Here is a 13,723-nt window from a genome sequence, read left to right on the forward strand (position 1 = left end):
TTAAACTGGTAATAAATTAAGGATTATAATGCACTTTCCCGATTTAAAGCATTCAGGAATAACATTGTAGAAGCATAAGGTTTTGTGCTATCTCAAAATAAATTGGTAACACTAGATTCAGCAATTCCTCTGAAAGAAAGTAAACTTTACCTGAATCTTGTAGGTAGCTATAGTCATAGCCCAGATCTTTGGATGAAATAAAGAAATCACCGTTTCTGTACAGTGGTATAAAAGGAACCATGTAGGATTCCCGGTTATGTCCAATGGGTGCATTGGCTTCTGGATAAACTTCTTGAAGAGGATGGTGCCTTCGGAGCCACTGCTCAAAAATACTGCAGAGGAAAGGATTATTCAGACTAAGAAACATATTGTGTATAAAAGACATATTTGAAAATTTTTAAAGTAAAGTAAGGCATATATTAAAATCTGGAGACATGAAAAGATATTGAATATATTCTTTATACTTCAAAAATATTTCGTAAAGTATCAGTTTATTCTTTCAGGCCTTGAAGAAGTTCACTCATTTAAAATAAATATTGAGGGTAGCTTTGAAATAATAATTTCTTAGGAGGTGAATAAAACTTATACATTGAGTTGTGAACCTTTGGAATGCTGCAAAATAAAGTAACCATTGGTTGAGTGACCATCATAGTTGTAAATTAAATATATTGCTTGTCCCAAAGAAAGACCAGAGAAAGAACATATAAAACTAAATTGGAAACAGTGCTGGAATTTGGTCACTTTTTTGGTTCTACTGGGAGGCTTTCAACGATTTAAACATCCATGTTGTGATAGGTGAAGTGTGGGCTTAATGAGTCTTGATGGGAGACAGAGCTTACCTCCAATGATAATGGTTTAAATACTTGTACTTGGTTTCCTGGCTTTTTCTAAAGTTAGAGTATGACCATATGATAAATATTCTGCCAATCAGACATACTTATTCATGACTTTGAAACAGGAGATAGTGACACAAAGAAGCAGGGACAATCGGAAACCATCCTAGAAATGGGCAGTGGCAGTTGATACAACAATATTTAGTTTTCAGGGGCAGCAAAGCCGGATGTACCAGCAAAGGAATCCATTGCCCAGGAAGTGCCCTGTGTTCTATAGCATGGTTTTGGCAGCTGTCTTAGCTGATGCTCTTCTTGCTTATTCTCACCTGTTTCTGAACCTGATGCTCCATGATTTTGTGAGCTACCCAATAGCCTCTCAGCAAATTCTTTTCCTACTTAAATCAGGCAGAGTTAGTTTCTGCTTCATGCAACTAAAAGCTTTGACTAGAACAAACACTAAAAAGTTAAAGGATTGCAAACTCCAGTAAGAATGGAGTAGAAACTCAAGTTGTAGGATAATTCATAGGGGACCATTAACAATATGACAAAGAGAATGGCCTTGCATTATCAAGTCTTGTGACATACAAGAAGGATCACAAGAGCTGGAGTTGGGGAGCTCTCCTTGAGGCCTAGCTCTGTGTTTTCATCTGACTGTATGACTCTAAGCAAATCACTGAACTTGGAGACTTAGCCTCCTCATCCCTAAAATAAGAGTAATAATATCTGTCCTACCTGTTTCCAATATGATAGTTTTTGTGAAAGTACTAAATAAGTAAGCTATCGTTACTTAGCTGTACATTTTAAGCTAGCAGGTCAAAGGTTGGTACATGGTAGAAAAGGTGGTATTGAAAAAGAAGTGATATTGCTTCAAATAAATTGAATACAATTTTAGAAAACCATTTTCAATATTTTGAGGCACAAAAACAAACAGAGCAAGGAAGCCAAATGGAAGAAATGGTGATCATTTTTTCCATGACAGAAAACAATTTTGTTTATTAGAGGATCTTAACTTGAAACACTACTTGTGGTCAAAGTTGGTTTTCAGTTGTGAATTTAGTGAGGAATTGGCAGTCCACTGAAAAACACTAAATATCTGGTTCATGCATACCAAATACTTTCTAAATTAGTGCAATTATTAAATGAATATTTACTGAGTATCTACTGTAGGTCAACCTACACATAGACCTATGTAAAAATATGAGTTCTATAGGTTGCGACAAGGAAGATTTGCAAAATTTTATAATCTGTTTGATCTTCTTTATTCTACAAAATGGGAATTATGTTTATGCCATGAAGGTAATGAGGGGATTAATTAAAACAACACAAAATACACAGGTAAGTGCTTGCCAAATGGTAAGTAAAAACTATTATCTTTCTCACAGCTCCTCTCTCCTCTTCTTCCCCCTCCTCAGTATTATGACTATACTAGAAACACTTTAAAATTGATGAGATATAACATAAGCTGTAATAGAAATGCCAAAGCCATGTATATGTGAGCAATGCCTTTGGTGATGTTTATTATTCTGATAGGCAAAAATGAGAAATTAGAAGATTTAAGATTAGTTTTTCTGTGCTTCAGTTTCCTCAACACAAGAAATTAGAAACTGGCTTAACAAATAAACCCCAATTTTGTTAAAGTCCTATGATTTTATAAACTAGTCCTTTTGTTTTAACTTCTATGGTTTTCTTCTCTTCACAAAATCAGTACTTGCTTGTTATATAAAAAAGAGAAAATATTAAAAAATCATATTACAAATAATTTTTATTAGACATTTGTACTAAACCATGCATTTTCAATTGGTAAATTAATTTTTTGAAATGAGAAGGAGGCTGTCTGATAATCCCTCTACCACCCCTGTCAAACTTTGACTGATTTTGGAATAGCCTGATATACAATGAGCCACTAGATAAGGGCTTGAGGCAAAAATTGTACCTTTTGCCAATTGAGAAAAATTACTACTATAGTTCAATTTGTAAATAATCTTGTTTCTGCCATGAAATAAAAATTCTTTACCTAAGTAGGGCAAGGGCATCAATTCTCAGCATCAAAAGATTTAATGGATGAAACCATTAATATGCTCACCCACCTCATCAACCTTTTCAAATGAAGGTATTAATCTTGATTAAGTTCTTCACCAGTGACTCTCAACTTCAGTTAATTTCACCAAACCATGTCTAGAATAGCTCACATGGGAATACTAATGTTTAATTTAGATAATTACGTTGACATTTAGGGAGGAGGGGGTAGTCATCTTTTTAGCAAAACTTAATTTGAACTGAATCTAGATAGTTTTCTGAAAATCTGAGCAACAGTGAAATCCACAACAGAAAAATTAGAAAAATGTAGAGATGACTACAGATGGAAATATGGAAAGATATGTTCTATAAATGAAAGCTGGCATGGGACCTCTGATTTCAGGTCCGTAAAGACTCTGGTCACTCTTATCCTTAAATAAAGGAAAAAATAGACAAATTAATAATCAGCAAATTTTCTTGGACCCATGAGAGAATTGAGGTTGTGGGGCAAACTGCCATCCTCAAAAGTGGAGAGATGGGTTCATCCAGAGGCACATAGCTGAGATCTGCTTACCAGGGGCAGGAGCAGCTGGATTCCTAAAGTGGTAGGAACGCTGAAACACTTCGATGAATGGCTGGAGACTGAGTCTAGACTAGTGACCATAGTGGGAAATTCCTGGGTGCTGCTGTCTTAAGGGAACTTCTACATGTTTGGGGCTTTACCTCCAAAAACTCCACCAGGTTTTCATGGTGAAGACTTCAGAAAGATACTCTCCTTATTCTGTCACAGAGAGGAGGAGAGTGACCATTGTGAAATATACCCAGGACATTCTCCATATCAAAGCCCTATGATCCAGGGGAAATGGTTAGAGCCTTATCCCAGTCAGGAAGAGAATTCCTTTCAGTACAGCCTCTTTTAGTCTTCCTGTCTCACCTAAGGGGAAGTAAATATAAGCCACAGGTGTCAGAGTTTCAAGGAAATAAATAGAAATACTGCAGCCAGGGAAGCAAATAGAGGGGCAGAGGCAAAAGAAGATAAAACTGTATTGTGAAGCCCCAATGCACTGGTCTACTAAAGGACTAAGGTTTAATTAGAATATTTTGAACACTCCCCCTCCCTCATACTTTACCACCATCCAACAAAGCTTCAGTATAACAACAGTGGATTGCAGCTAAAAGAGCTGAAATACATAAACTATCTCTAAGGAAGAGTATGTAGGGGAACCCAAAACCAAGAATAGAGACAAAAACAAATACACTAGAGAAACTTGAGGCCTCTGATCTCAAAACCATAACAACTATGACAAACATTTAATCATTGTCCGACTCCTTGCCAGAATATCGTAAATTTGTACACTAAAAGCCCATTTACCTCAGTTTATCTTACCTAATAAAACATATATGGCTTTTAACAAAAAATTACAAGGCATGGTAACAGAGAAGAAAAATAATCTGAAGAGACAAAGCAATCATTAGAACCCAACTCAGATATGATATACATTTTGGAACTATGAGACACGGAATCTGAAATAATTGTGAATAATATAAATTTTAAATAACTATACATAATATAAAATTAATGTATTATAATAACATTTCTAATAAAAAAAGTAAATAATATGCAAAAAACCCATGAATAATGGAAGCAGAAATATGGAAACTCTAAGAAAAAATCAAAAGAAAGGCTAGAAATCAAAAACACTCCAACAGTGTTGCATATATCACGAGCATTGATATGGTCAAGAAAAGAATCAGTGAACTTGAGGCTAGGTTAGTAGAAAATTCCCAAACTGAAATGCAAAGAGAAAGAATAAAAAATAATTAAGAATTGTGGGATAATTTCCAAAAAATGTAACATATGCATAATTGGAATGCCAGAAGAAGAAAAAGTAAGCAGAACAGAAGAAATATTCTCCAATAAAGAGAACTGGGTCTCCTTGAAGAAATGGCAGGCTCTAGGGCTGGAATAAGAAACATATAAGATGAATGCTGAGCATCTTGCAGTGCCATAAAGTAAGGATATGTTCAAAGAAATTACAACCATCCACAATGTTAGAGATATGTCAAAGGGACAGAGTAGTCAACTGAAATCACTCCTAAAGGCTAAAGCTGGAAGAGTTTGAGCCACAAAATAAAGCCATATAAAATAAAGACAGAGGAGTCTATACAGATATAATCTATAAATATATAAATTAATAAATGGAGAGAAATACATAAATCTATCATGTAAAATAATTCAAATAATTATGATCATGTAAAAGAATTCAAATAATTATGTAGATACTCTGCCCTGAAGGTACTATATATAACTCCCCACTCACTAAGTATGGGATGCACACAGTGATGTCTTTTCAAAGAGTACAGTGTCAAACCATGGTGAAATCATTTAACAGTTTGAGAAAGTTGACCACCACTACCTCTGACAGGTAATCAAGGTTAACATTCACAATGGTAAGTTATGTTAATAGCATGGCCCTTGTGGGGTATAGAGGTGTGATAATTTCTCTCTATCCATCATGAGGGTCATGGCCAACACTCCTATAAAAAAAAGACAGATTAACAAGAAAAAAGCATAATAATTTAATTGAAGTTTTATATGACATGGGAGACTTCAGAAAAAAGAGCCAAAGACCCAGGGAAAATTGTCTATTTTTATGCTTAGATTTTATGCTTATGGCCAGTGATGCAGAAATTTGACAGGACAAAAGGGTATGATCTAATGGTAATAGGCTGAGATAAACAATCCAATGAGACCTGTCTGTTTGTATTCTTTTTGATCTCTCTGTGCAGCAGTCCCTCCTTCTACATATAGGGGAGGACCTTAGAAATGAAGGTTTTATGATCTACTATCAAACAACGTAGGTCAGAGTATTTCTTTATGGCCAGCTGCTACACAGAAAGATGAGAGAAGATGATAGTAATATTTTTAGGGTTTATGGCTTGTTTTGGAAAAGAAAGGTTCTAGTTTTCATGAACTTGGGGAAGAGGTAGTCTAGTTTTTATGGTTTCTTTCACAGGAGAAAGAGGGGACAGAGACTTTGCTTCTGAGGCCTTCCAATCTCCTTTACTTCAAAGTACTCAGCATCCCAAGGCACCATACTTTGGGGTACATTTTGAGTCCCTATACACCTGTGATATGATGTGAAGAGGATGGTGCTTTACCTCTATGGTTGTCCATCTCAAAACACATATCCCAGTTTAATCATAAGAAAAATATCAGACAAATATCAACTGTGGGACATTTTACAAAATACCTGAGCAGTACTCCTCAAAGTTGTGAAGGTCATCAAAAAACAAGAAAAGTCGGAAAAACTATCATAGGCAAGAGGAACCTAAGGAGACAGGATGATTAAATATAATGTAGTATCCTGGGTGGGATCCTGGAGTAGAAGAAGATATTAGGTAACTACTAAGTAATCTAAATAGAGTATTGACTGTGGTTGATAATAATTGTAGCACCATGGTTCACTAATGTCCACCAATGTTCCATATCAAGGGAAGATGTTAATAATAGGGGAATTGGGTATGGAAAATGTGGGAACTCTCCATCCTATCTTTGCAACATTTTTACAAATAAAATAATTATAAAATAAACATCGATTTTAAAAAAAGAACAAACAAGGAAGCCTTAAGATAGTTGGATATTTGGGAACTGATTCGATGTAATACATCATTCATATATTTCATAAATGAATGACTATATTCTAAACATCTATAATAAACTGGCTCTGTGCCCCGCATTGGTGAAGTTTTCTGCCCTATGGTATTTGGAGTCTAGTGGTGGAGACAGACACTAACTAGCAATTTTGGAAATCAGCCTATAGTTATGGACTGGTAAATATGGAAGAATGTAACATGGTAATAGGATTTAATGGGGAAACCTCCTCTTGTCTGTGGCCTGAGGAAAAGTCTTTGATGGTGCATTCTTCAAAAGTTGAAGAATGACTGTTTAGAGAAATGGTAGAAGAATATTTCTGAAGGACAGAATGGAATTTGGAAAGAATCTTTGGTCGGAAGTATATGACAAATTCAAGGAACTAAAAATTGACCAATATGTCTATGGGAATCAAGGAGCAAATAGCTCCAGATGAGGCTAGGAAGGTGAACTGAGGCCAAATCATGAAGGGTAGCAGAGGCCATGTTAGGGAGATTTGTGTTTTTTTCCTAAGAGTGATAGAAAATCACTGTTTGTATCTGGGATGGTGAATTGTAACATGAACAGATTATCATTTGTAAAAGACCAGACAGATTTCATTGCAGAGAAGGGACTGAGGAAGAGTAGGAGTTGGTGGATATGCAGGCATAAAGGGAGATAAATGAGTGAGAAAATTATGTCCAGGAAAGAAGATGACGTCCGAAAGTCCAAGCAGTACAACTGAGGGGCCAGGTACCACAGAAAATGCCTGCTTTTCTGGCTTATGCTACTGAGCAAAGTGTTTGTATTACCAGATATAGAAATCCCTGAAGAAGTGGAATATTAGGGGAGGATGTTAATGTCATGATTCTAGATGTGCTGTGCTGCAAGATGTTTTTGAGACATTTCAATGGGGATGTCAGGTCATTAGCTAGATATCTGGGTCTAGATTTCAGAGTAAGATTAACTTTGGAAACACAAATGGAGAACTCACCAACCTCTAGCTAATAACTGAAGCCATGGGAATAATGAGATAATGAAAATACAAGAGAATCTGGAGTTATTTTTCTTAGATGTCATCTTTCTGAAAGGCCAGGACAGATGATGTGACAATCGCACTGTCTTTGAGAACTACAGCTTGAGGTGCCTCCAGCCACTCAAATTTCTAGTCACTCAAAATGTATTGAATTGTAGTTGTATAATAGCAAGGCCAGTGCATTCCTATATTTTTTGTTCTTTTTGTTTCTTTGTTTGTTTCTTCATGTAGTACTTGTTTTGAAGCAGTTACTTGTTAAAACAAATTTGTAATTTTTAAATGATAATAAACATTTCCATTTAAACTTAATCCGGGGCCTTAATCCGAGGCCTCAGTGTGCTCATTAAATAAAATAAGGAAGTGAAATGTCGAGTAACAATACTTATGGATAAAATGAGAAAATACAAATGAGTGACTCAGTTCTGAAAAAGCAATAGTTTGTTTACCTCCCTTCCAAACCCCTCAATTTACAGAGGCAAAATAAAATTTGAATCTAAAGGTCACAGTTAACGGTACAACCAATACTGGAATCAAGGGGTCTTGGCTACCACTCTGTTACTAATAATAGTAAATACTGTTCTCTGTGTGTTTACACAGGATGACAGGGGTGTTTCTGCAGATGCGAGTATGCATATGCTTCTACCAAAGTCTGATGTGTAGATTTTCTCTCTCTTGGAAGACGCTCTGCTTGACCTTCATCTTGAAATGTAAGCTGTTTATCCAACAGACACCTGCATTAATTAGCATTAAACACCTTAAGTGTTCCTTTTCTCAGAGGACTCAGGATTCACACTCTTTATACTCAAGGAGTAGCAATGAATACATTGCAAGATCAGGAAAGGATATGTATTAGCATAACAAATACAACGAAGGAGATAACGTGAAATCATACTTAAAAAAAAAAAGGCAGAGAGAAAGTAGTGAACAAAGTTGGTAAGGGACTGAGTTAACATGAGAACCCAGATCTTCTGGCTGACCTATCTGGGCTTCTTTCTCTGACACTCTCATGTTCCCTATCTAGGTTTCTGTTCTTTCCTTCCTTTCTCTCCATGAGGAGGTTTCTGTTACTTTCTGACTAAGCTTTAAGCAATGCAGATGGAGGAGAATTTGTCAACAGGGTGGGAAAGGTACAGAAAGCAGATGCTAGATTATCCATTAAACACACTCCTTATTTCAGAAATTCAGGATCACAATCACTCTTTTTTCTTTCACTGTGAGGGAACAAATCCAAATAGAGGCAGAGGCATTGTTGTTTTCAAAGCAGGCACAAGTACATTGGGGGAATATCAATGCTGCCAACCAGCTGAAGAATAGCAGCTTTTTATCTTTTGTTTTCTCAGGGCCGTGCACACAGTAGGTGTCAACTATTTACCCAATAATCTTGAGTTTATAATCTAACCCAGAAGACAAATTTAGCAATAAAGCAATTTCTATAAAATAAACTCTTAATGTATTATTAAATGAAGTTTAGCTGAAAACTGTCTCCTACATACTTTAAGTTCAGCCTAAAGATTTCTCTGTACATTGTGAACTATAACCTAAATGGACTTGTAAACAGACTATAGTCTATTCTTTTGCCAATCACTGAGTTTTGTCTAATCAAAGGTTGCCAGCTGTTCAAACCATGTTCAAATAAGTCAAACACCAAGCTATAACCAATCTGACTATTTTCTGTACCTCACTTCCATTTTTTAACGTTATTTTTCTTTTTCTGCACATAAATCTTCTTCCATCACGTGGCTGTGCTAGAGAATCTGAGCCTACTCTAGCTCAGGAAGCTACCTGATTTATGAATTGTTCTTTGCTCAATTAAACTCTTTTAAAATTTAATTTGGCTAAAGTTTTCCTTTGAACAATATCTTGCTTAATATTTTATTGCTTCCGTTTTACAGAAGAAGAAATTAAGTCAAAGAGTTTAAGAATTTGCCAATAGTAACTCAACTAGAAAGCAGTAGAAGATCTGGGGTTCCATTTTATATTCCTGTGGCTTTTATTATAACACCCAACTGGCAGAGATAGGACCAGAATCCAGGTGCTCTGTTCCAAGTTTAATGCTTTTCCACTAACATGCAAGAAATTAGTAATTGGGAATTAAAACAGAAAGGTGGACAAGGCTTTCATGTTTTGTTCCAAGCATTAGCAGGCCTTTCAAAGCTATACACAGAAGTGAGAACTAGGCATCTTCTGATTTCACCTCACGTGACAAACAGAATTTGATGACAAAATCTCTCAGAGTATGTAAGAAAGGGTGACAGCAGAGTTGTGAAACACTAATATCAGTAGTCTAAAGACATATGATTTATCCTTGTGGAATTGAAACCCTGTTTTATTCACAAGCCATGAGGACCTGTAGACCAGCACTGGCTTAGTAGGGTATGAGGTGGCAACAGATAAGTAGGTCAAAGAGAATGCCATGAACATGAGATGCTGGATCTGGGCCTAGACATATCCATGATGACTAGCTTAGAATACCCTCCTGAAGAGGGCCACAGAGTACTTGGGAGGTGACTTTAAGAGTGCTGAAAGGGACCTAAACAGCTCACATTCACAACAGGCAGTGAAAGTGAAGGGAGTTGGGGAAAGCAGTACAATATATCTTGTTATGAACATAGGAAGAACCTGCCAGATGAACATACAAGAGGGGAAAGTCTGATTTCCACAATCACAAAGGCTTATACAAGGCATCCTAACTTTACCCTTGGGATGTGGGAGCACGAAGAGAAGCCAGAAATACAAAACCTCCTCCTAAGAAACCTTGTTTCAAATTCCTGTTATTGATTTTTGTGAGGAGAGAGGAGATAATCTCTGGAAGTCTCAGTTTGCTCTTCTGTAAAATGTGGATAATAACAAACTTCAAAGAGCTGTGAAACATAAATGAGATGAGGTGTACAGTACACCAAGGACAGTGACTAACATGCAGTGAGGTTAGTTGTGGTCATTATACTTGCACAGAGCAGAAATCATTAGTTCTACAGCTTAATACAGGAGCCAATTTAATTTCCTCAGACAAGACATTTTAAATATTTGCTATTTGGTCTCCCATCCAAGTACTAATGAGGCTAGACCCCGCTTAGCTTTCAAGAAATTGGTATGCCTATGGTATAGACATAGGCACATTTTTGCTATTTGTGAATTATGGTGTGCGACAAACAAAAGAGATATCCTAAAAATTCAATAGATCTGTGAATTTTGTTTCTTATTTTAAAATATAAACAGAGAATCATACAATCTAAAGGCTAGCCTCACAGATTCTGGAGCTAGATGATTGTGATACTTAATAATTTTGCAAACTGGGGCAAGCTACTTAACTTCATGTACTCCACTCTTCTTTTCAGTGAAGTGGGGATTATAACATATTATGAGCTAAACTATATCCCTGTAAAATTCAAATGTTTAAGTCCTAACTCCTAATACTTCAGAATGTTACTTTATTTGGATATAAGATCTTTAAAGAGATAATAAGTTGAAATGAAATCATTAGCATAGGCCAGAATCCAATATGAATGAAGTCCTTAGAAGAAGAGGAAATTTGAGCATGGGCAGGGACAGAGAAGACTATGTGAAGACACAGGAAAAAAGATGGCCATCTACAAGTCAAGGGAAGAAGCCTTAAAATAAACCAACCCTAGTGACACCTTGGTCTCAGACTTTAATTTTCCAGAACTGTGAGACAAAAAAAAAAATTCTGTTGCTTAAGCTACCCAGTCTGTGGCACAGGTATATCACATTTTATTACAATTCAATTTATTGCTTTTTGCAAATATTACATTGTTTACAAATTGAAGGTTGTGGCAACCCCACATTGCAGAAGTCTCTGAGTGACATTTTTCCAACAGCATGTGTTCACGTCATGTCTCTGTCACAGTTTGGTAATTCTCACAATATTTCAAGCTTTTTCAATATTACTAAATCTCTTATTATGATCTGTGATCAGTGATTTTTGATGTCACTCTTGTAATTGTTTTGGGGTGCCACAAACCACATCCATATAAGATCATGAAGTTTCGTGTATGTTCTGATTGCTCCACCTGCCAGCCGTCCTCCTTCCCTCCCACCTCCATTGCCAACAGTCCTTCTCCCTCTCTTCAGGCCTCCCTGTTCTCTGACACGTAGAAATACTGAAATTAGGTCATTTAATAACCCTACAGTGGCCTATAAATGTTCAGTTGAAAGGAATAGTCACATATCTCTCACTTTAAATCAAGAGGTAGGAATAATTACCTAGAGGTAGGAATAATATTAGATAAATATTAGAGGTAAAAATAATAATGAGGAAAGCATGTCCAAAGCCAACATAGGCCAAAAGCTAGGCCTTTTATATGAAATGTAGTCAAGCTGTAAATGCAAAAGAAAAATTCTTGAGGGAAATTGAAAGTGCTACTCATGAACACATAAATGATAAGAAAGTGAAACAGTCTTATTGCTGATATGGAGAAAGTTTTAGTGGTTTGGATAGAAGATCAAACCAGCTACAACCTTCTGTTAAGCTAAAGCCTAATCCAGAGCAAGGTCCCAGCTGTCTTCAATTCTGTGAGTCCTGAGAGCAGTGAGGAAGATGAAGAAGAAGAGTTTGAAGCTGGCAGTGGTTCAAGAGATTTAAGAAAAGAGCCCATTTTCATAAAATAAAAGTGCCAGGTGAAGCAATAAGTTCTGATGGAAAAGCTGCAGCAAATTAACCAGAAAATCTTGCTAAGATAATAGATGAAAGTGACTACACTAAACAACCAATTTTCAAGGTAGACAAATTGCCTTCTATTGGAAGATGCCATCTAGGACTTTCTTAGCTAGAGAGAACTCAATGCCTGGTTTTAAAGCTTCAAAGAATAGGCTAACTCTCTTGTTAGGAGCTAATGCAGCTGGTGAGTTTAAGTCGAAACCAGTGCTTATTTAGTTGAAGCCATTCCAAAAGTCCTAAGGCCATCAAAAATACTACATTTAACTCGGCCTGTGCTCTTTAAATAGAACAAGGTTTAGATGACAGCACATCTGTTTATACCATGATATACTGAATATTTCAAGTCTATTGTTGAGACTTACTTCTTAAAAAAAAAAAAAAATTTTCATTCAGAATATTACTACACATTGACAAGGTCACCCAAGAGCGCTGATGGAGATATGTTCCTACCTACACAGCATCCATTTGGCTGCCCATGGATTAAGGAGTAATTTTGACTTTCAGTCATTATTATTTAAGAAATACATTCTGTAGGGGTATAGCTGACATACAGTGATTCCTCTGATGAATTTGGGCAAAATGAATAGAAAACCTTTTGGAAGGGACTATTTAGATACAATCAAAAACATTAATTTTCATGGGAGGTAGTCAAAATATCAACATTAACAGAAGTGTGGAAGAAGTTGAATCCAAACCACATGGATAACTTAGAGGGGGTTAGAGACTTCAATGGAGAAAGTTATTGCAGATGTGGGGGAAATTGCAAGAGAACTAGAGTACAAGTGGAGCCTGAAGATGGAAACAAATTATTCAATCCCATAATAAAATTTGAATGAATGAGGGGTTGCATCTTATGGATGAGCAAGAAAATGGTTTCTTGAGATGAGATTTATTTCTGGTGAAGATGCTCTGAACACTGTTGAAATGACAATAAAGTACTTAAAATATTCTATAAACTTATCTAATAAAGCTCCAGCAGGGTTTGAGAGGATTGACTCCATATTTGCAAGAAGTTCTACTGTGGGCAAAATGCTATCAAATAGCATCACATGCTACAAGAATACATTTTTTGAAAGGAAGAGTCAATCAATGTAGCAAACTCTATTTTTTTTTTCTTGTTTTAAGAAATTGTTGCATCCACTCCAAACTTCAGCAGCCATCACCCTGATCTGTCAGCAACCACCAACCTGCTAGACCTACCAGAGGTCTGACCTACCAGAGAAAAGATCACAACTTGCTGAAGGTTTAGAATATTGTTAGCATTTTTTAGCATAAAGTATTTTTTTTTTTTTTTTTTTTTTTTTTGAGACGGAGTCTCGCTCTGTCGCCCAGGCTGGAGTGCAGTGGTGCCATCTGGGCTCACTGCAAGCTCCGCCTCCCGGATTCACGCCATTCTCCTGCCGCAGCCTCCGGAGTAGCTGGGACTACAGGTGTCCGGCTCATTTTTTGTATTTTTAGTAGAGACGGGGTTTCACCGTGTTCGCCAGGATGGTCTCGATCTCCTGACCTCGTGATCCGTCAGCCTCGGC

The 13,723-nt window shown here is 36.5% G+C and overlaps 1 protein-coding gene across 2 annotated transcripts in view; it reads right to left on the reverse strand.

Moving 5' to 3' along the window:
* TYR (tyrosinase) overlaps positions 1 to 13,723 on the reverse strand; it is a 124,429-nt gene that overhangs the window by 8,947 nt on the left and 101,759 nt on the right. For both annotated transcript variants that reach the window (XM_010357232.2, XM_030918202.1), the window contains one exon: positions 151 to 332. In XM_010357232.2, coding sequence (XP_010355534.1) covers positions 151 to 332 — 182 coding nt within the window. The remainder of the gene's footprint in view (positions 1 to 150; positions 333 to 13,723) is intronic.

This window comes from Rhinopithecus roxellana, chromosome 15 (genome assembly GCF_007565055.1).
Source record: "Rhinopithecus roxellana isolate Shanxi Qingling chromosome 15, ASM756505v1, whole genome shotgun sequence".
NCBI lineage: Eukaryota > Metazoa > Chordata > Mammalia > Primates > Cercopithecidae > Rhinopithecus > Rhinopithecus roxellana.